Genomic DNA, 21,633 nt, shown 5'->3' with positions numbered 1-21,633 from the left:
CTTTAACCGCCTGCCGGCGCCGCCCGGGCCCTGCCCGCCGCGCGGCTGCGGAGGGCGCCGGCCGGCGGTGCGCGGCCGCGGGGACCCCCGGAGGGGCAGCAGGGGGGGATCCGCCGAGCCGGCCGCCGCCGCCTCTGTTATTGGTCGCTCGGTGCAGGCAGCGCCCCGGCCGCCCGCGCCTCCGCCGGGGGGCGGCCCCGCGCCGCGCCGGGCCTCGCCGCCATCTTGGCCGCTGCGGCCGGGAGCGGGACGGGCCGCGCCGGGGGAGGTACGTGCGGCCGGGGCCGGGGCCGGGGCGGGCGGGAGCTCCGCGCCTCACGGCGAGCCGCGGGGCGGCGGGAGCCGGGGTGGCCTTGGCCTCCCCGTCAGGTGCGGTGAGGGGCGGCTGCCAGGCAGCGCCAGGGCTTTTGCTTCCCCGTTGCGTTGGCATCGGGTGTTCAGCGGCCGCCCAGACGCCGCGTTGTTCCTGCGCTTTAACAAAAGGTCCCCGCAGCCGCCTGCCGTCTCGTGCGGGAGCGGAGCGGTGTGTTTTGGGCATGAGCAAAGGCTCAGCTGGGGCCCTGGGGAGCTGTGGGCGCCCGGGGGAGCGGGCCAGGCCGGGCTCGCCCCGGTCCCGGTCCCGGCGCCGGTGCCGGCAGCGGGCAGGGCGGAGGGAGCAGGTGCACGGGGACGGCGGCCTCGGCCAGGCCGCTTGGTCTTTAGTCCGTGCCGGAACAAACCGGTCACGGGATAAGTTTCCGAGGCTTAATGTGGGCAAGGGAAGGCCGTGACAGCGAGCCTATGTAGTTTTCTTTTTAAGAAGCGCCTAAACTCGCCGAGTATTTTGTAGCTCGCTCTGTGCACGTGTCCAACTGAAACAGTTTATGTAGATGGTCCTCTGAAACGAGAAGTGCTAATGAGAAGGAGGATTATGCACAGGGAGGTCTTAATTTCCTTTTTACAGGAGAAGGGGACAGATCAAATACTCCACGCGGGCAAGAGCTTTACCTCAGCAGTTACCCTTCTGTAAAGTTAGCTGTGGCTCCCCTGGAGAGTAAGTTAGCGGATGTGTTCCCACCCCCAGATTTGTTACCTTAGTGCCTTTCTTGTGTCTGTACAACTCCTTGGCTTTCTCCGAATCCGCTTTAAAAAGACGAAAACAGTACATTGTTGTTAATACTTTTTCCCCGAACATTAGTTTATGCTTGGAAATATAAATGAGTTAGTCGCAGTGCAACTGAGGTAGTAGAGAGCAGCTGCTAGAGACCAGGAGATCTCAGCCAAGCTGGGGTGCTCCCTACGGCAAGCCCTGGCCGGTGCGCAGGAGATGCATGCGTTGCCCTTGGGGCTGACTGGTTTGAGCAGACTACTGACTGCCCTCTACTCCCTCCCTCCTTCCTTCCCCTACGCGTCCGAGTTTCTCAGGCTCTGGGTCTGTTCTGGTACGGGGCCTGCTTAAGCAGATCCTCCCAGGAGAAAGGAGGCAGGACCTGCTGTTCAAGGCTCTATGAGAAATTTGCAGCAAAGAGACATGGGGGCAGGTGGGCTGCAGGAGGGGTAGCACCCAGCTCACCAAATCTTACTCTAGCATCATTGCTGCAGACCCAGTGGATCTGCTCGTGCTATGCCTGCTTAATTAGCCAGGGTCCTTGTGAGTATACATTTCTGTGCTGTATGCTAGAAATCACTCCATTATCATCCTTCCTTGTGTACTCCACATCACTTCTGCCCTGTTCAGTTTGTAACAGGGTAATTGGAGGTTGCAGCTTCTTTTGTTTTGTTTCAGGGGTGCTAATGTGTTTTGAAGTAACAATGCACTTACCGTCTTTTCAGTATGCTGAATGGTTTGTACCCAATGTAGGGGGATCTAACAGAAATAAGCGGTTCACCATGAAGTGTAGCGGTTGTATAAACGACCAAGCCAAAAAATCATAACAAATAATGAACGTTCATGTTCATAGAAGGCAGACTGCATTATGGGTGAGGAAAAGCTATTTTGCAAGAAAAGCACAAGCAAATCAAATTACTCATGCAAGAGGTATGATGATGGAAGCAGTGTTTTACAAAGGGACTGACAACATCAGCCATGAGAAAGGTTCAGCCAGCTGTTGCTAGGAGGTTTGAATTGTACATAGCCTCTCTTTTATTATAAAAGAAAAAAAAATGAATGGTATTCCATTCTAATGGTCAAGAATTTAATCTGTGATATGTTGGTTGCTAACTCAAAGCACAAACAAATCTGGTTTTGGAAAAAATGGAATAAGTAGATTGCTTCCAGTCCCTGTGCACTTGCCTGAAAATTCCTCACAGAGGGCAAATTAAATATTAAGATCCTTGCACACTCTCTAGTGCTTAATTTTGCTGTCCTTGCCCAAAAATGAAGTTTTCTGTTGTGCAAAATAACTATGACACATTTAAATCCCGCTTACTCCTTCAGACAAAACTCCCTTTACAAGCAGTTCTGCTTTAGGCAATCTTAAATTCTCATGATAAGATTTCTATTTCTGAAGAAGAAGTTGAAGTCCTTGAGGTAGAGAAGCATGAACAGCAGGTGACAAGTGGCAGCTGTACTTCATAGCTGTAATGACAGGAAGAAACCTGATTAAACCTGTTTAAAATGTAGAATTTCTTCCTCTTATTCTCCTGTTGTTTTCACTCATTTTATTTCCTACATTGCTTTCAAAACTTAAGTAATACACAGAAAACAAGTGAAATCCTTTTAATGTTTATTCAACAAACATGCATCAAAGGCTGCTTTTTAAAGGGAACTGCGCGGAACTCTTTAACATTCACTATTATGGAGCTTGATTTTATTCATTCAGATGGTAAAATCAAGGAGTGCAGCTCTGTGCTCTTGTCATGGAAGAGAAAGGAAGGAAAAAATGGTAGTTTGCCTTCTTTCTGCCATCTGGATTTTGAACTAGTTGTGGCATAGTGCACACACCTTAGTAAGAGCTGTCATTGACAGCAGGGTTCCAGTGATACTGGTTGTCTCTGGTGTAGTGTTTCAGTACTGCGTGGCCCTTTGGGCGTTGTGCATGTCCTTTCTTGAACCTAGAGTGCCTCTTAAAATAGAGCGTATGAAAAAAGAGCAGTATAAAGCTGGTGGCACTATCTCTCCAGCCTGTCACAGTTGCTGGAGCAGTGTATTGGGACAGCATGATGGAAAACATCTTCCCAAAGAGCTACTAGGGCAAGGCTTTTGTTTCCTGTGATCGAATATTGCTGCCCTGGCCAGTCACAGTTCTCTGGTTTGACTGGAATATGAGCCTAATTATCAGTCTGTTCCTGAAAATCCCTTTGACAGGAAATGTGACAAGACGTTGACCCTATCAATGTCAATTTAGTCCTCCCTATCTGTTTATTCAGTAGCATTTCCAGAGAATGAATTTCTTAAATGGTCCCTTAATAGTCCTAAATCAACTGATTTTGATGTAATTTGTGTTAGAGATGCTGTTCCATCTTCATGTAAAAAATGTAGTTTTAGCAATCAGTTTTTAGGGTTTTTTTTTTTTTTTTCTAAGCAACTCCGTTGGATTTTCAGCTTCTACAGTGAAGCTTTCAGTTCTTGCAGAACCCAAAGGGAATGCCAGTTATTCATTATCTAATACTGTTCAGTTGTTCTGGATCTAATATTTTGGTGTTGGCAAGAGATGGAACTATATGCAGTTGCCAGCAATTAAAGGATTTATGCTGAAACTAAATTGAACAAAGGCAGCATGCAAACATATTATTGGAAAGCCTGTCTCTCAGTAGATGGAATACTGCGCAAATTCTTAGGCAGACTGTGTTTGTTATTAGTAAAAAACATGGAGGTGGTTGGAAAGGTTGTTATGGATACTAAATACTGATTTAAGACAATTTCATAGTATTCTTAAAGGACTACTTCCTTTCAGAAAGAATTCCAGAAAGCTATTACCACTGTTTTAAATGACAGTGAAGATAGATAAATGTATACTGAGCAGCTGGGATGCAGACTGGTTAGTTTTTAACAGGGATGACCCTGCTGATAAAATATGCATCTAAGCAGTTACTGTACAGACACAAGCACTTGATGATCTTGGATTAGAATTGCTTTGATTCTGGGACTTCCACTTGAATAACAGGGAAGGACACCAAGCAGTTCAGACGAATGACTGCAAATATATTTCACCCTAATAGTATGGACACCTAAGCTGTGGTATCCTGTAAGTGAAAAGACTGATGATACTTGAGTAGCAGCAGTAACATATGCCAACAGTGAGAGGAGCCCTGCAAAAATGGTAGTTGCAGAACACTCACGTATTGATGAGATCTGAGACTTTCAGGTGCATCATCTTGAATCACGAATACTGAATCACAACTACTAATGCTGTATCCCGGTTAGTCCCAACTAGTTATATGTGTGTTCAGAGCTGAAACGCTGGCTGTCTTGTAAATGTCATTAAAGTAATCGATAGGATTTTTCTTCATTAGGTTTGCTGCTTTAAGAGCTGGTGAATGGGGTTGGGGAGGTGGGAAATGTAGGTTGTCTGGTTTTGTCATGTGTCAATCCTGAATTTATAAGAACAAGCTGAACTGCTGGCGTTCTGGTTGTGACAAAAATACTAGCTTCAAAATAGAAACAGACCTACCTATTTAGGTTTATTCATTTCTCTAGTTTACTTTAAGCATTAGATTGCTTTCCGTTCTGTTAAGGGCTTTTCACTACAACTTCATCTCCACAAATATATAACAGAGGCTCAGACAATCCACTCCCGCTAATCCTTCCACCATTCAGGGCAGCTGCACTAAATACCAGGAACACAGAAGCTCTGGAATACTTTGCAAGTGATGGTATGTTCAGACTTTTACTTGTTATAGTCCATCCCATACGGAGACAGTCTCAGTGATTATTACTAGCTGTAAAGGGCGTTGCAGAGGCCAGTGATTAATTCCTTACTTCCTGGTTTGCAGAGCTTTGACTGTAACTCAGCTCAGTGTTATGGAAAAGCAGCTGGCAAGAGTATCTCCGCATTAATTAAATTTTAGAGTACCTAATTGTAGCTGAGGACAAGCATATGCTGTCAGTGTTGTTCCCATGAACACAGCCTTTCCTTTCTACCAGTGAGCACTGCTTCATCTTGTGAACTTACTGTGACTTTAGTCCAGATGTTTCTCTGCCAAGAGACAGAGAAAAGAGTGAAATTGCAATATCCAAATTTAATCAAAAGAAAAGATAAAGAATTGGAATCAGCATACTGAAGACACCTTAGCTAAGAACTTGTAGTTCTTCTAATTCTGGTAGAACAGAAGCGACTAAAGAGAAGCCTGTGGAATTTCATATGTCAGAGCTCTTGGCAAGGATGGGAAATCTGTGAAAAGAAACTGCAGAACCTCTGCTGGGTTACGTGTGCTGCAGTGCTTTGTGAGATCACTCACAATCGAAGGCTGCTAGTCTGTTAAAAATGAGCATGAATGGCTTGCTCTGGGCTAAAGATGAAAGTAATAATCCATGCACATCTTTAGTCTGCTTTTTCGAATATGCCTAAAAGCAGAGATAGAGGAGATATGTCCTTTTGAAATATTCCTAGAAATACGCCTTTAGTGTTTTACATCTATTGCTTTTATGCTGCCATCTCAAAGTGGTCTCTGTGTACAGTACTGCAAAGGTTTGACAGTTCTTAAATTTTGGTCATGTGCTTTCACTACTGTTTTTTAAACTTAAGAAATTTGATTCGAGACCTTTACCTTCAAAGTGTCCCAGTTCTTAACCTGCTTTGCTATCTGGCCACTTGTGTCATTTATTTGACCTATTGGTATAAGGAATCGTACTGTTACTGGATTGATTTCTTGTCTTGCACTGTTTTTAATCTCCCCCCCCCTCCCCTCCCCCAAAGCTCTTGTGAGATAGAAGGAGAAGGTAGGGTAATGAGACATGAATTCAGGGATGTCTAAATGTCTTAATGAAGTCTGGCACTCAAAAAATAGATTAGCTGGGAAATCTTCTGTATTGGAAGTCCTGTAAGTAATTTTTGTTAAATACTAGCTTACATAAGATATCCATCATCAGTATCCATTTTAATTGGCTGATGCCAATTGTTTGGCAGTGTATGGGATAAATCAGATGACTTGGTCTTGCACCTAACAGATTGATCCTCCCACCGCTACTAGAGCTTCTCTGTTGTCACCAGCGGCAGAGAGAAGCGAACAAGCCGAGCTGCCCAGTTACCCGTAGGACCAGCCTTGTGCCGGTTGCTGTCAGAGTGTGCACTGCCTGCTCTGTGCTTGGTCTGTGCAGAGAGAGCTGCCATTTTTCCGGAGCACTTCAACTCACATTTCTTAGCAACGTGCTGCTGAAACTTGTGAAGGAGGAAAGGGGGAATGTGTGGGGTTTTGAAGGGAATTCTTGTGCTTGAAGTAAAGTAATAACGTATAATAGGAATTTGTGTAAAAATTGCAGAAGATGTGGTAGGCAGTCAGGTGGGTTTCTGCTGCTCAGCGTTCCACAGGTGCTGTAAAGCCGTGATCTGCCAAGTGTGGTCCTCCGGATCAGTTTGCTATTCCAGTTTACCACATGGCAGCCCAAACACTCGGATGAACACAACTAGCATCTGGGCTGCTTGGGGCAGGAACACAAATGAGTAGATAGAGGCAGTGGTCAAGTGCTGCTGCCCTTTCTGGCTGCCCAGGCCCTCCTCTTGCATATCAAGTCATGGTCTAATATTGTAAGTGGGATTTCTGGCAAAAAAAGTGGCTATGCTAACACAGTCATTTCATCTACCAGCAGAGCCAGCTGTGATCACTGCATAAGTAAATGACTGTAGTTCGTTAGCGATTATGGTGGCATGCTGGACTGCCGTATTTGTTCAAGTGTGTAGTAACAAATGCAATGGTTTCTGATCAATAGAATCTGTATGAGCTTTAACATCAGGACAACTGCTGGGGCCTAAAAGTAGCCTGTAACACTTCCAAGTATATTTGCCAGTGTATCATCCACAGCTGCCCCACAGTCCAGCCTTGTTCCCTCACCGCGGTCTATAGATCAAGTCTTCTGGAAATGGGAGTCTTATCAGTGCAGCCCGCACTAGCGCTGCTAATACTGACACTCTCCTATGCAGCTCTGTGTGCATTTACTGGGAACTGGGCTTTATCTTTAACAGATATGCTATTGTATCCATATTAAAATGTACAGAGAACTATTCTGAGCTTTATAGCTGATCACCTTCATATGTTTGGGCTGCCTTGGTGTGGAACAATACTGACATTCAGTGGTTGATTATACTTGCCACTGTTGTGTGACTATCCAGGAGATTTTGGAGGGGTTTAATGTTCAGCACTGGCTAAACTCGGAACACATTTGGTTAAACTGGATTAAAGCAATTGTGTTAAGGTCCCTTTATAAGAATGCTGTGCTCGCAGTATAAAAGTTGTCTGTCTTTTTTTAACAAAGATAGAGATGAATTTGATCCATGAAAGGTATAGTGGAAACTTGCAGTAGTACTAGTTTGTAGATTTGTTTCCTTTCCTACTCCTAAGCAAACTGACAGTTACAGTTTCCAAGTTAAACTCCTTTTATGCACCGTGTTGGCTTGATAGGATTTCTCCATCCATGTATTGACTGTTGCTCTTTGTACATCTACCAGCAAAGACTGTGCTCTTTACAGGAGGTATTTAAGAGATGGCAAGGACCCCCTGAAGGTGAGCATGTTTGTGTCCTGCACGTGAAGGAGCAGGTAGAGAGTAAAACTGGAAAAGCTGTATCTTGGCTCCCTCCCACCTCTGCAGTCTTACATGGAGGAAAATAGCATGCTGGCTGTCTTCCTTATTACTTATTTTTCATCTTCTCAGGTGAGCTTTGGAAGACCTGTTTTGGTACTGTCAATCTCTCTAGGCCCAAACCGTTTTTCAGTGTTGCAAGTGAGTTGGAAGGTCAACCTAGTACTCTGGACAGTTGAGCTCTAGACACAGCAGCAAGAGTCCGCTCTGGAGCTATGGGCTTTTCCCAGTGCTATGGCATGCAGTGTTCAGACTCCTTAAAAATCTCTGTGGGACTGGGCCATTTACATGTAGACGTTTCTGTGCTGTCTTCATGTTTCTGTGCCAGAGTTACATTAGCTAAGGAGCAAAGCTTATCTCCATTTTGTGGCATGATCCTGGCCACGCTTCCTGAGATGAATGAAAACTATGTTAGGTTTTTGGTAGATGTGTTTGGCTTCTCCTAGGCAGGAATTGGTGGTGGCCTTCCTGTCCCTGGTGCCAAAGGTGCTGACACGCAGTAACTGTTCTGTCTCTTTCCAGTCACAACTGAATTCCTCCAAAGGCTAGATGAACTTTCAGTAACTAGCATACGCTTAGTTCACGCTCTGGCAATGCAGTGACCTGGATCAGGAGGCTGATCTGACCAAAAACTCTTTTTTTCTGGGTCAGTTTATGGCTGAACCAGTTTCCTAATATGGTTGACTACAGAGCCACAGACATACTAATATCAACACCTGGAAGGCAACAAGAAGGAAAAGCCACTGGTAGGGACAGCTTCTTCGACTACAGAATGAGTCTGTGCAGGATATAAGTAACAGGTTAACTGCAGCTTAAGGAGCCTGTGCTTGGTTATACTGTGTTCATTTTGTTTTCTAAGCCTGAATTTAAACTCAGACCTTAATTTGTGTCACAGGACAGTTATACTGCAGGTCAGGCAAAGCATTATACCTGCCTCAGGTAAAGGTCAAAGAGCTAAACTGAAGTCTGGTAGCATTTATCTCTTCTATAGAGGTGGAGAAAATAATTTATTTGCTTCTCAGTTCAGCTACTATTTCATTGAAAGCTGAGAAATAGACTAGGAATTAGTTTTAAAAAAAAAAGGCAGATAAGCTTCTTTTCCCATGAATAAAATGAAGTATCAGAGGCTGAGACCTGTTATTTATTAATCCTGAAAGACACAAGACTAAAAGGGTTACAGTCTTTGTTTGGAGCTAATACCTTCCTCGTTCATGAGAGAGTTAGTTTTAGATGTAAGACATGTTTTACAAGCTTTTTTCATGTGTATCAAATAAGTTTGAGGTAATTTTATTTAATTAAAACAGATTTAAACATCTGGATTTGTGTCCTTCTAATGAATTCCAAGGGCCTTTATGCAAGGGCCGCTTGGCATAGGTCGTAACTAAAAGACTAATCAGCGAGCAAATAAGAAACACTGTTTTCTAGTTCAGTAGCTGGAAGGTGACAAACTGAAAATATTTATCTTTAAGATACATCAGTGCTCAGTTATGTGTGTAAATGTTATGCAAACTGCTCTGTTGCAAGAAAAGTAGGAAACTTCATGTATAAGGTGTCCTTGCATGTTATCAAACAACATGTATAAGTGAGCGTCAGCCCTTCTCAAATGCCAAATAGGGATAAAAGTAGAAATCAAGGGTGCTAGCTGTTTGCCTAAATTGTGATATATGTTAGTGACTTAAGCCACTTTGAGTAATTTTGTGGTGGAACATTCCTCTAAGTAAAGAAAATGCCATTTAAAAATCAGCAGTAAAGCAGTATCTTTTTCTTAAGTTCATTCACAATGCACGTTAATTAAAAATAACCATTATAAGAAAGAGGACCTGGGAGAAGAAATAATGTCAATCCTCACATCCCTTTGTTTGTTTTAACTCGTTCAAATGTGTTTCCAACAGAAAATGATCCACAGTCTGTTTCTTATAAACTGTACTGGTGATATATTCTTGGAGAAGCACTGGAAGAGCGTTGTGAGCCAATCTGTGTGTGATTATTTCTTTGAAGCTCAGGAGAAAGCAGTCGACGTTGAGAATGTGCCTCCTGTCATCTCAACACCACATCACTACCTCATCAGCATCTATCGGGATAAAATCTTCTTTGTGTCTGTCATACAGACAGAAGTGCCACCACTCTTTGTAATTGAATTTCTGCACCGAGTAGCAGATACTTTCCAGGTGTGTCACCATTAAGTAATTTTAAGACTGAAATAATTCCAAGGGAATTTTTATGTAAACTTTATTTAAAGAAAGGTAATAAACCCTCCTGTCGTGACTTTCCCCTTGGCAATTTTTAAGTGAAGTGCTGGTTTATAAAGTACAAAGGAAAAGAAGGTTTTCCTTGTGTATTCATTTGATTTACAGATACCAGTGCACATGCACTAAAACCCAAACGCCAATTTATAAAAGCTGCCTTGTTTCTCTAAGCTTTTGTACTGTTCCTGTTATATTTATGAACTGAACTAGCATGCAGTCATGGAGCAGTCTGTAGGGAGGGGAGAGATGCTAAGTGTGAGTCAGTTTTCAACCTGTTTGGCAGATACGGTTAGTAAAAGAACCTCAGTGAGGACTAGGCATTGCCAAAAGGTATTTTCCATGTTTCACAGCACTCTTCTGACAGAAGATGTATTAATGTTCACAAGTGCGAGAACCCCTGGGACACAAATCCATAGTAAACCAGATTGCGTTAATTCCATTGTTCACACTGTCTTTATTTCTAATTACATGGTAGATGCAACCTTAATGTGTAGTGCAATCAGGCTATAGAAGTAGCTAGTCATTTTAGGTACTAAAATTCCTTGATATGTTTGAGGGTTTCTGTAAGCATTTAAAAAAAAAAAAATTGTAAAGCATTTTAACAAGAATAAAAATCCTCCCCTTTGTAATCTGTGATTTGTTTAGGATTACTTTGGCGAATGTTCTGAGACTGCAATTAAGGACAATGTAGTTATTGTGTATGAGCTTCTAGAAGAAATGTTAGACAATGGCTTTCCGCTGGCAACAGAATCTAACATACTGAAGGAGCTGATTAAGCCTCCCACAATACTGCGCTCCGTTGTCAACTCCATCACAGGTATGAACATAAATAATATTCAGAGGTGACTGGCTGCTTAAAAATCAAGCCCCATCAAGCTTTTTAAATTAAAAAAAATAATACCATATTGACCTGAACCTATAAGGTGAAGCCACTGTCCTTCCACTTCCTGTAATTAAGAGCTGAATGAAGGCAACTTGCTCTGTATTTGCAGTTTAGGCCGGGCCCTTTTGATACCCTTAGTGGTAGTATCTGGTCCAGCCACAGCTGCTGAAGTCTCTCAGGAGTAGCAGGATACTAGAGACAGGTGCTCTGGGATTGCTACAGAGCTAGCTCAAGTCTTGAATAACTCAGGGGCACTGGAGAAGGTTATGCATGCTATATGAAATTATTATATAAAGATAAATAACAGCTACCTAATAATAGTCCAATAAATGTTTGCTGGCTGGGAACAAATAGCTTGAAGAGAAGCAAATCCTTAGGTCCCTCCCCTTCCCCCCCCCCCCACGCCCTGCCACCATCAGCATCTGTGAAGTTCAGAGCTGATTTCAGGCTGTCATAAATGGGTACGTCCCACACTGACAGCGCCACATGTCTGTCAGCTGAGCTGGTGGAATCCGCTTGTCTGGCAAGCGGACACCGGGGAGGTGAGCCATGAGGTGTCACGTGGGGTCAAAGATAGCAAAATATTCGCCTGTACATTGTGTTAGAGATGAGTAGTAGGTGGGCTGCAGGGCCACACACAGGTATGGCTCACAAGAGCTGGTGTTCGGAATAACACATGTGGTCTAGTTTTTGTATCTAAGTCTCATCAGGTTGTATTTCTTTTTTTTTGGAAAAATGTGGGCTTGGATGGTAGTAGTTGTACTTCTGAAAAACGCCTGCGTCATTAATGGACCAGGTGCAACACTGTAAGGGGAATTAAGATTCCCCTCAGCCAAGGGCTGCAGCCTGAAATCCTCTTGTTTTACCACACAGGCACCTTAAAGCCTCATTAGAAATCCCTAGGAGTCTAAAGTGCCTGCTTGGTGCCTCCGTCTTGTCAGTGTCAGCAGCTTAGCCCCGAGCCGGCGGGAACCGCAGGGTGAGAGCTCTCCCACCTGCCTGGCCTGGCAGCTGAGCCCAGCTCACACGTGCCTGCTGCACCCACGGCAGCTGCTCCCCTTCAGAAATAAGAGTTAGTGGTTGCCCCTTATCCCCCACGTCTTAACAGCACAGAGGCAGCGTTCACTAAGGGTATTTTTAGTGAGGTTTATTTTACTAGCCCAAAAGAATGAAAACTTCCATTTTCTGCCTCCTAGGAGAGGGCCTAGCCACCAAGTTGTGTGGAAGTGATGACTCAGAGAAGCGGTCTCGCTTTGTAGAGCACAGCACTACATCCTTGCTGAGCTGTAGCCCTCTCCAGAGGACAATGCGTAGTGGAGGGAGTTGTTTCCACTATACTGGGAGTCCAAGATCAGTTACCTAATCCCCAGAAGGAATATGATTTGTTTTCCTTTTTAAAGAACTATCATTTTACTTTATTACCAGGTGGCTCAGGAAGCCCTTTTCTCACGCTGGGTGGTGTTAATCTTATTCTTTGGGGGCACCAAATTTTATTTATCTACTGATGTGAGGCTACAGGCGGTGCTTCAAGAGCCAAGAGTAGGAGTGCTGGGAAGCAGCATGGGCAGGCTGTGTTGCAAGGGAAGAAGAACTGGGAGCTGAGGGTGAGTGCAAGGCAGGCAGGGCAGCGGCCTCCCTGGCTAGCGAGGAAATGGAGCCGGCAAGTCCGGGTGAGGATCAGGGCCAGAGACAGTAAGCAGGGTCAGCCGCAGTCTAGTGATCGCCAGGCCGGAAGGTCAAGTCCATGGGCCAGGGTCTGAATCAGTGGGGTATGTGGTTGGACACAGACACGATTGTCACATCCTACAAGGTAGCTCAGATGGGCACCAAAGGCGAGAGTCTCAACAGCTCCCAAGTAAAGGGAGAGGGAGCCTCCGCTAAGGCTTATTCCAGGTTTTTCTTCGTAACAGCTCTTATCCATGAGCTGTCCCTGAGGGCAGCCAGCTAAACTCCTAGAAGAGGGAGAAACAGTGCCCAGGGCCCTCACAAGGAGCTGCTGAAGTAGCATTTGGATCCTTCTGGGAATCTGGCCCCCCCATCTACTCCCAGTCAACCCTCTTGCTGACTTGAACCTTGTATTTTCCTGTGCAAAGTATACAGTCTCAAAGCTCTAAGTCTGGACACATGAAGTTAATTCGGGTCACTTAATGAATGAAATTTTAGTGGTTCAGATTTTAGTTTGCAGTTCTCAGGGTCAAATTCTGCTTTTTGATTCATAATTGTGATAGCTGGAACATTCCTCTTGTAATTACTTATCAATTCTATGAGTTTCTTTTCACTTTTAAGGCAGTAGTAACGTGGGTGACACACTTCCCACTGGGCAGCTGTCCAACATTCCTTGGCGCAGAGCGGGGGTAAAATACACAAACAATGAAGCCTATTTTGATGTCATTGAAGAAATTGATGCAATTATAGACAAATCAGGTAAGATGACATATGAACTCATATTTGTTGGTTGTATGTTTTTATATTTAGCCACTGATGTTCAGAGAGAATACAGTCCAACCGCTTTTCTGCATTTATATGTTCTATATACATATATCCATATCTTAAATAAAAATAATAAAAATACACAGCCCATTTAAAAAAACATGCCCAAATATATTTTTAGTTCATTTTATAATAGCAATTTGCACTGGGCTGCTTAAAGAACATGCTGTACACCTACAAGAAATATTCTGTACTTAGATAGTTAGTTTGTATATTGATTATCTCTTAAGGGGTACAAATGGAAAAAAAATACTTAAAGCTTTAAATGTGATGACAAAATTATCTCCCTTTGTTCCTGCCAACAGTCTATGGTAGGTCCTCATAGGCCCTCAAATGAACAAGACAAAAGCGTTCATTAGCTGTCCTCTGATAGTAAGACAAAACTTGCTGCAAAATAGCCAGATGGTATTGTTTTCCTTGTATTTAAACTGGAGCTAGATGTTATGAAGCATAACGATACTCCTTTGCTTTCTATAAATAACTTAGAAAAATGTTATTAATTCATCATAACTTTAGCTCTGAAGAGGAATCTGCTAACTTTTTTGTAAATGTCGCCAGCGCCAGGAAGTGGGAAAAGGCTGATTCAAAAAGAAAACTGTTGGCTGTAGACAAGTGCCTGCTGTTCTGTTCATTAGCAGGGCCCACGAGCTATTAAAGTTGAAGACTGCATGATACCAGTTTGTGGGGGTAAAGGGGGGATTAAATCTCTAATTTCTTAATTCAGTGCTGCTGTTGGCAAGAGTAGTCGGTGCTTTTTTGGCTCCATACACCAGTTCAACACACACTGCAGCTATAATCATCCTAGAGAGTCATAAACAGCTATTGTACAACTCTTACTCTCACTGTCATGAGACTAAAAGGTGATGGGGATCACAGCCAGTATACCTTGATGGCTGTATTGCTCCCCTAGCTCAATAGCATTCCTAAGAGTAGTATGAGTCCCAGTCTGAGGAGTTATAATCAAGACCCTTTATGTATTTCTGTATGTATTCCAATCCCAATTAGAGTGTGAGACCACTGAGATCATTTAAATAAACTGAGGACCCACTGCTGTAATCAGAACTACTCTTTTTGCTTCTGATCCCTCGTGAACTTGCAGCACAAGAATCTTCTTCCCTAACCTTCATTAGGACTAAGCAGTAGATAAGATTGCTCCCCTAGAATAGATGTTATCTTGTTTCATAGGCATACGGTTAAATGTGTTAATCTGAAACAGGATCACTTCTTTTCAGGCGAAGTATTAACCCACAGTTTCTCCTTCCCCTTAACTGGGTCAGCAGTAGTTTCTACTTATCTTCTAACAACCTTTGCCTGCAGGGCTAATTAGTCCAGAGTCCTGGACTTATTGGGCATTTAAGGAAACGATCCTTTCCTGGGTAAGGCACATGGTAATCTTGCTTTTGTTTTTTTGACTAGACATTTATTTAACATCTAGATGAATATTTAATCCCACTATAAAATAAGCCATGCTTCAGCTGTGGAAACCAAGGATAACAAGATCCTGAGCTTCATAGCGCAAACTTGCCATGTGTTAATGTTGATTATTTTGATGTGCTTCAGCTTCCTGGCATTGCTACACAACTGGCCAGTTTTCTGGAGACAGAGGACAGGGGTGAAAGAAAGGAAAATTCAGAGCTTGCATACTCTGAAATTGTTATTTGCTCATTGCTGGGAACCAGTTCAAGCACATCCAGTACAAATCCTGGGTAACAGCTTGCACAAGTATAATTTGCTGATTTGGGACAAGCAGTTTGCTCTAATTCTTGTGTCTTAGCGAGGTACACAGGTAACTGGAATGACCTTTCCTATCTGTACTCGGCATATTGTTGAGTGTTGTGCAAATGGCATCTGTGTCCTCTAGCTGCACTTCACAACGTTTGTTACACCCTTGATAAGGTGTTAAGTGTCTTTTTTTGTTGTTTTTTTTTTTTTCTTTCCCAGGTTCCACGGTCTTTGCAGAAATCCAAGGTGTTATTGATTCATGCATTAAGCTCTCAGGAATGCCAGATCTTTCTCTTTCTTTCATGGTAAATTTAGCAGTGTATTTGGCAATTTTAATTTGTCTGTGTTTATTTTTCTTAATGATCAGATTTAAACAACTGTAAAATAATGCAACGACTGCTTCATATGTTACACGTGTGAAAAATAATATATCAAGCCTTGCCTTGTACTGTAAGAGTTGCTACATGTTCAGTATTTGGAATGACTTTTGTCTGTTTGTAGAAATACAGGAACTGCAGTAGCAAGTCAGACCAGAAATCCATCTGAGCAATTTGTCTCTGATAACGGTCAGGAAAAATACTTAAGAGTATAAGAAATAGGAGATGTGTGGAGTTTAGTAGCCTAGTTCAAACTGCTGACGCTTTGTGAGTTTCCACTTACCACTTTGCCATTTCTTACAGAACCCAAGGCTGCTGGATGATGTCAGCTTCCATCCATGCATTCGGTTCAAACGCTGGGAGTCTGAAAGAGTCCTTTCATTTATTCCTCCAGATGGGAATTTCAGATTGATCTCCTACCGTGTCAGCTCACAGAAGTATGTTTGGTTTAGACACATTTGTTCTTTAACTGCACCATTTAATACCTTCCATGTGGGTAAATGCAGATTTCCCCTTGTTACAAGGGGAATTTGCATCATTGTCAAAATGCATGTTCTCTGTTTTTGTCTAATCTGATGCTCTGTTCACATTAAAAAAAGAAAACAGTTTTCAGTAGAGCTGCTGATATTAAACAACCACTGTTCTGTGGCATAAACCACGTATGATAGTAATATAGGGCTATTCACTCCTGGTAATTGATCCTGCTGAGAGATCTTTGTGATTAAGTCTCTGTATCCATAGAGGACCCTAAACTTCATAAAAACAACAAAGCAAAAAAAGTCTAAGCAATAAATGTCTGCAAACTAAGTCTCATTTGACTGGTAGCTGTTTTGAGAAGTGAGATTACTTTAAAAAGTACAACGTGGAAGGAAAGAGATTAGGAAAAGTGGTTTGGAAGAATTTTTTTTTTCTGTAAATGATTCCCCACTAATAGAAATCACTTGAACAATGATATTGAAGAGCTAAGTATCACTTTTCACTGGAAAGAAATTGGTTTTAACTTATGCCTGCCAGAAACATAAGGTCTGTTTATGAAAAAGAACATTATCTTCCCCAATAGAGAAGTAGCCAGGATGCATGCAACTACTGTGTTCTTTCTTCAGCTTGGTGGCAATTCCTGTATATGTGAAACACATGATCAGTTTTAAGGAGAATAGTTCTTCGGGAAGATTTGATGTTACCATTGGACCAAAACAGAATATGGGGAAAACAGTAGAAGGAGTTGTCATGACAGTTCACATGCCAAAGGCAGTACTTAACATGAACCTCACTTCTACCCAAGGCAGCTATACGTTTGACCCAGTTACTAAAGTAAGTCTTGTATTTTTATTTATTTAAATATCTAAGACATTAGAGCAAGTTATACATATTGCAGAGTACTGGAACAGTTCCACACATAGTAGAAAACCTTCCTTTCAGCATATGTTTATGAATTAAAACTTTATTTTTAAAATTGACTTTGTTCAATTGTAAAGAAGAATCAGCTGTGATTTCTCATTGTATCAGTCTGGATTGCTTCCCCTGTTTCCTTCATCTCTTTTTCTCCTGCTCTTTCACCCCTATTTTTTTTTTTCTTTAATGGATGCAACACGGTTTTGCTGATGATTTCAGCTGTGGTGCATACTGCAATCTATGCCCTTTAAAACATACTTATCTGGAAAAAATGCAGCAGACTTGAAAATAGGTAATCAGAAAAACAGGAGACAGGAGATACAAATCTCTCCCAAAAGGTCTGCCTGAAGACATATAGGAAGAAAAGTGGAAAACAAATAGTCTGAAAAATTGTGTCTTGGAGTCCTGCTTTCCTGCCTCTCAATTGCGGTTTGAAAGCTAAATTTCCCAAAGTTCCTAAAGCTTTTTAGTCCCCAGGAACCGTTTTGCTGGAATGTGGTCTGAGCTGAACCATTCCGCTGGCTTTAACACCCTGTTCTGAGCTTTCTGCTGCTCTTGGAATTTCTCAGTCAGCACTTCATTTGAATTGCAGGTGAAAGCTCTCCAAAATACATTTGGTTTTAAAAGCAACAGACAACAATGGCTTAGAAACAACAAACCACCTTGAAGTCCCCTTTAATCTAGCAAAGGAGAGAAAACATGGGGAACCAAGTCATGACTGACAGAAATAAATTTTACTGCTTTTTTTCTCAAGAGTTGAGATAACTGTAAGTAAGTGGATTGTTGTGTTCCTGGTATCCTCTGGAACATCTTCCCCTACTTGCAGTTTTGTCCCCTTTTTCAGAACTTAGTCGTCTTGTTTTTCCTTTTAAACTGATGTGTGATAAGCTGTGACACGGCTCATCTCTAAAATAGCTCTTAGTACTGATGTACTGAAGAGATGTCCGATTTGTTTAGCTTCAAACCAACTTTATGTACCTCAACAGCATGGTAGAGCTGATCACGTTCACCAGGCTTGCTCTCCTTGTGCTGCCTCTCACTGGGCTCTGCAGAAATTCTGGGCCTGTTCCTATACTGTGTCAATTTGCCACACAGTTGGATGGCAACTGCAAAACCTTACTTGTAGAAGTAGGGACAATTGAGGGTTTTTTCCCTGCATTTAGCAACAGTTTTTGGTATATGACAAGAACACCAACGGGGGGGGGGGGGGGGGTTAAAAAAAAAAACACCCCTCTTGTGGGTGAGTAAAGGGCAAATGCTGTTGCACGTACCTTCTTTAAAGTGTAGGAATCAATGGGAAAAAAGCATTGCTTAGAAAAGTTACTCTTTCTTAAACATCTTTTGGTAAGCACCTGCTCGTCTCCTGCTCGTTCCCATGCTTAAATACCTGCTACCTTTATACTGGTTACTCTACTTGCTTTGTAGACCTAGCTGACCCAATGTGACAATAGGGTCAGCCGTTACTACTAAGAGAACGAGCCCTATTAAGTGCACAGACCAACTAAGGAAACCTGATGGGGCAAATGAGGTTTGGGAATAAAAGGCACCACACCTGCAGTAGCCCTAACCATGCCATCTCCCAGCCAGGGGGGATAATTCTCAGGGCTGCTGGGCTACTTGCTATACCCAGCCTACAAACCAAAAGCTTGACCTGAACTTGGCCTCATAGGTTCCTAAAATGCTGCTGCTACTACTCTCTCTTTCCTGACAAGGTGTTAACTTGGGATGTGGGGAAAATTACCCCTCAAAAGCTACCCAATCTGAAGGGCATAGTGAACCTACAGTCTGGAGCCCCCAAGCCAGAGGAGAATCCAAGCTTAAACATCCAGTTTAAGATACAACAGCTTGCAATTTCAGGTGAGTGGGTGTTAAGTGAAATTGATGCTGGTGGAACAAATAGAGTAACAATAGGAAATGGAGCCTTCCTGTTGTTAATCTTTCAACTGGAGGTGCTGAACTGAAGTCAGCTTCGACTTGGTCCAAACTAATGAAATCTGGTTAACCTAAACCTGACGGTTAACCCTGCTGGCAGAAAATCATGGGTTCCCAATTGCTTTGCTCCAGAAAGGCTGTGAAAAAATGTACAGAAGAATGGCATTGTTTTGACTTGTGCATTAAAAATACGCCATTTCTTTTTAGTGAAGAATGATGAGGATTTAGCATGCTGCTCGTGATTCTCTTTAGCCTTGTACCACTAAAGCCATTTCTACTGGTCAATAAGCTCTGTTATTTTTAAAGATTGCCCCTTTTGTTTATTCTTTCCTTTTGTAACTAGTTGTTAGTTTTTCATCTTCAACATAATCTGCAAGTGAAATCAGCATGACATCTGTAGGGGAATTGCAAAAGTGAGTTTAAAGCAAGCTCAAGCCCTCAGGCAGCAAACACTTAAATTACATGAGTAGCCTGTGTGCAAAATGTTTCTGAGTAATCTTTGCAAAATTAAGGCCTTAATAGAGTATACCACATACAGCAAAGACTCAGATTTGACTGGAAGGAGAATGTGTGAAGGGACAGCCCTAGCGCTTGTAGTATCTGTCTGAAGGCTGTCATTCTTTTGTCTCCCATTTTGCTAAGTAAAATAATGGTTAGTCCTAGTATAAAACGGAATTCTACAGTGCCCTCTTAAACTTGCAATCCACCGGTCTACATTTAGCAAAATGTAGTAGACCCAATGGCCAAAGCTAGCAGGCATACATGAAATCAGGGGCTAACCTGAATCTGTTAGGTAATTAACAGCTGCTGTATTTCCCAGTCAGTAACAGAGGGAGTGCTGGTCCTTGAAATTATAATTTAAAGAGAGAAGAAAATTCTAAAATTTCTGCTTTGCTTCATCCCATGTTAGTGGGAGCAAGGGTGTACTGTGCATGAGATATGGAGGATGAACTCATTTGCTCAGTATTTTATCCCTGCGAAGGAGAACGTTGACTCACAGAGTAGAACAGATAAGAGTTGTTGTCCCCCCAGGCTGCCAACTAGGACAAGGTGACAAGAACAGACCCTTTTGCTGTCTCAGAATAGACGAACTGACGAAAGAGTAGGAAGGAAAGCTAGCTTCCTAACTGCTTTTAATGTGCTTGAAGAAAATAGAGAAGACTTTTAAACAGACTGACAAGATTTTTGGTATCCTACCTTTAACTTTTGTACTCTTACTTTTGTTTTTCAGGATTGAAAGTAAATCGCCTAGACATGTATGGAGAAAAATACAAGCCTTTTAAAGGTGTCAAATACATTACAAAAGCAGGAAAATTCCAAGTCAGGACATGAGAAGATGCTCTACTTCCCAGAGGAAATTCCCCTTTAAAAAAATAATAAAAAATGACTTAGTGACTTATGTTGCTATTAATTAGGTGCCAATTAATAGACATTGATTAGTTTGGGATCAAAGCATTTGGGCACAGCAGCTTTTAAAATGAAAGCGTAGCTTTATTTTTTCTTAATATGGCTTTAAAATAAGGTACCTTTTGTTTTTTTTCTAATACACTTTCACCCTTTTTTACTGAATTGTTGTTGTGCTGGTGAATAGTTAGAAATAGGTAATCCACAGAATGTCACAAACACTACACTGCCAAATCAGATACCAAAGCCCAGAGGCCAAGCACACTATAAAGGCCAGATAGGCTACTGGGAAAGTCTTGTGGTGGCACATTTTGCTGCTGCAGGATGCAGAGAAAGCTCAATTATTCTTATAGCCAGCTGCAAGCTGGTATTCCACAATGCATCATGTGATCCCATCAGAAATGGAGAGCAGCAGAATGATAAGCAGGGGTCCCAAAGGGGCCTTGGACATAGCAAATGTCACTCCTGAGAAAGTGCTTGTGATGAAGGAGGGGAAAAAAAAATACTTTCCTTATTGTTTACAAGAAACTACCTTTCTTAAGAAGCATTTGCCTTAATCTGCTTTCATTTGTGCCATCTGCAGATGAGCTGATAGAAATAACATTCTGCATTAAATCTGGGGGGTGATTGTTGCTTCAGTAGTCCACTTTCTTTCCCTTCACTCTCATCATCATATTTGTTGTTTTTTAAGAATACAGTTGCAGAGAGTAAGATCTATTTTTTATGTGAAGCCTGAGCTTTGATTTAGATGTTCCACTTGTTTGAAGCGGATGCCACCAGATTTGTGCCATGTGTACATTGGAGCATAGCTTTTAGCACAGTAGAAGTCAGATGTATTTAATGGCTGTATGCTTTAATGTAATGAAATAAAGGGAACTCTACTGCAAATGCATCTTCTCTTGTGAAGTCTTCAGTATTGTAAATTATTTGTAATGCTCTTGACAAGATAAAGAGGTACTAACTTTGCTTAAGATCAATGTAGGAAGTAAATTCATTCGGTAACCAAAATTTCAAACTTAAACAAAAATGATTTCAAGTCTAAAAAGAAAAAAGGAGACGGAACCTACCTGAACATTGGCAGCAAGCCAGTAAAAAAAAGAAATGAGCACATTCTGTTGCCAACTTCAACAGCATCACTAGGCTAATTAGCCTGCAGACGTTAATTTTGAGTTTTGAACTGATAGTAAATTATTGCAGATAAAACAGTGCTTTTAAGAATCAGTATCTATAAGAGAGACTTGTATTTGCGCAGACACGTTTCTTGTGTACTGAAAGGTACAAAGCTTCTAGTCCACCATTTGCTGTTTGGGGAAACATCTATCAGTTCATTGCTAATTCTACTGTTCTACTGTTACAGTAAATAACATCCTTCAGTTAGGCCAATTTTAGTGAGAGTCTTGACTTAAGATGCAATTGATATGTCCCAAGCTTAAGTCAGAGTAGCTAGAGCTGCTATCTACATTAGCAGCTT

The 21,633-nt window shown here is 42.2% G+C and overlaps 1 protein-coding gene across 4 annotated transcripts; it reads left to right on the top strand.

The window, feature by feature from the left end:
- The first annotated feature begins 178 nt into the window (after positions 1–178).
- On the top strand, positions 179–21,054 carry AP3M1 (adaptor related protein complex 3 subunit mu 1). Of its 4 annotated transcripts, XM_068950467.1 has the most exons (10): positions 210–268; positions 944–1,033; positions 9,609–9,884; positions 10,608–10,779; positions 13,132–13,269; positions 15,277–15,362; positions 15,738–15,871; positions 16,538–16,745; positions 18,539–18,683; positions 19,990–21,054. In XM_068950467.1, the coding sequence occupies exons 3-10, from the start codon at positions 9,612–9,614 to the stop codon at positions 20,088–20,090; spliced, it is 1,257 nt and encodes a 418-aa protein (XP_068806568.1). In that variant the 5' UTR covers positions 210–268; positions 944–1,033; positions 9,609–9,611; the 3' UTR covers positions 20,091–21,054. The 4 variants fall into 4 exon arrangements, with proteins under 4 accessions (XP_068806567.1, XP_068806570.1, XP_068806568.1 ...); XM_068950466.1 differs by lacking the exon at positions 944–1,033 and having other exon boundaries at positions 179–268; XM_068950468.1 differs by lacking the exons at positions 210–268; positions 944–1,033 and adding an exon at positions 4,655–4,794.
- Positions 21,055–21,633: the final 579 nt, after the last annotated feature.

Source organism: Struthio camelus, chromosome 7 (assembly GCF_040807025.1).
Source record: "Struthio camelus isolate bStrCam1 chromosome 7, bStrCam1.hap1, whole genome shotgun sequence".
Lineage (NCBI taxonomy): Eukaryota > Metazoa > Chordata > Aves > Struthioniformes > Struthionidae > Struthio > Struthio camelus.
This window is presented reverse-complemented; position numbering and strand designations above follow the sequence as displayed.

Coding starts and splice junctions, on each gene's coding strand:
- AP3M1 (XM_068950468.1), top strand. Junction 10,780..13,131: donor CGTTGTCAACTCCATCACAG/GTATGAACATAA, acceptor TTCACTTTTAAG/GCAGTAGTAACGTGGGTGAC. Junction 15,872..16,537: donor TACCGTGTCAGCTCACAGAA/GTATGTTTGGTT, acceptor TTCTTTCTTCAG/CTTGGTGGCAATTCCTGTAT.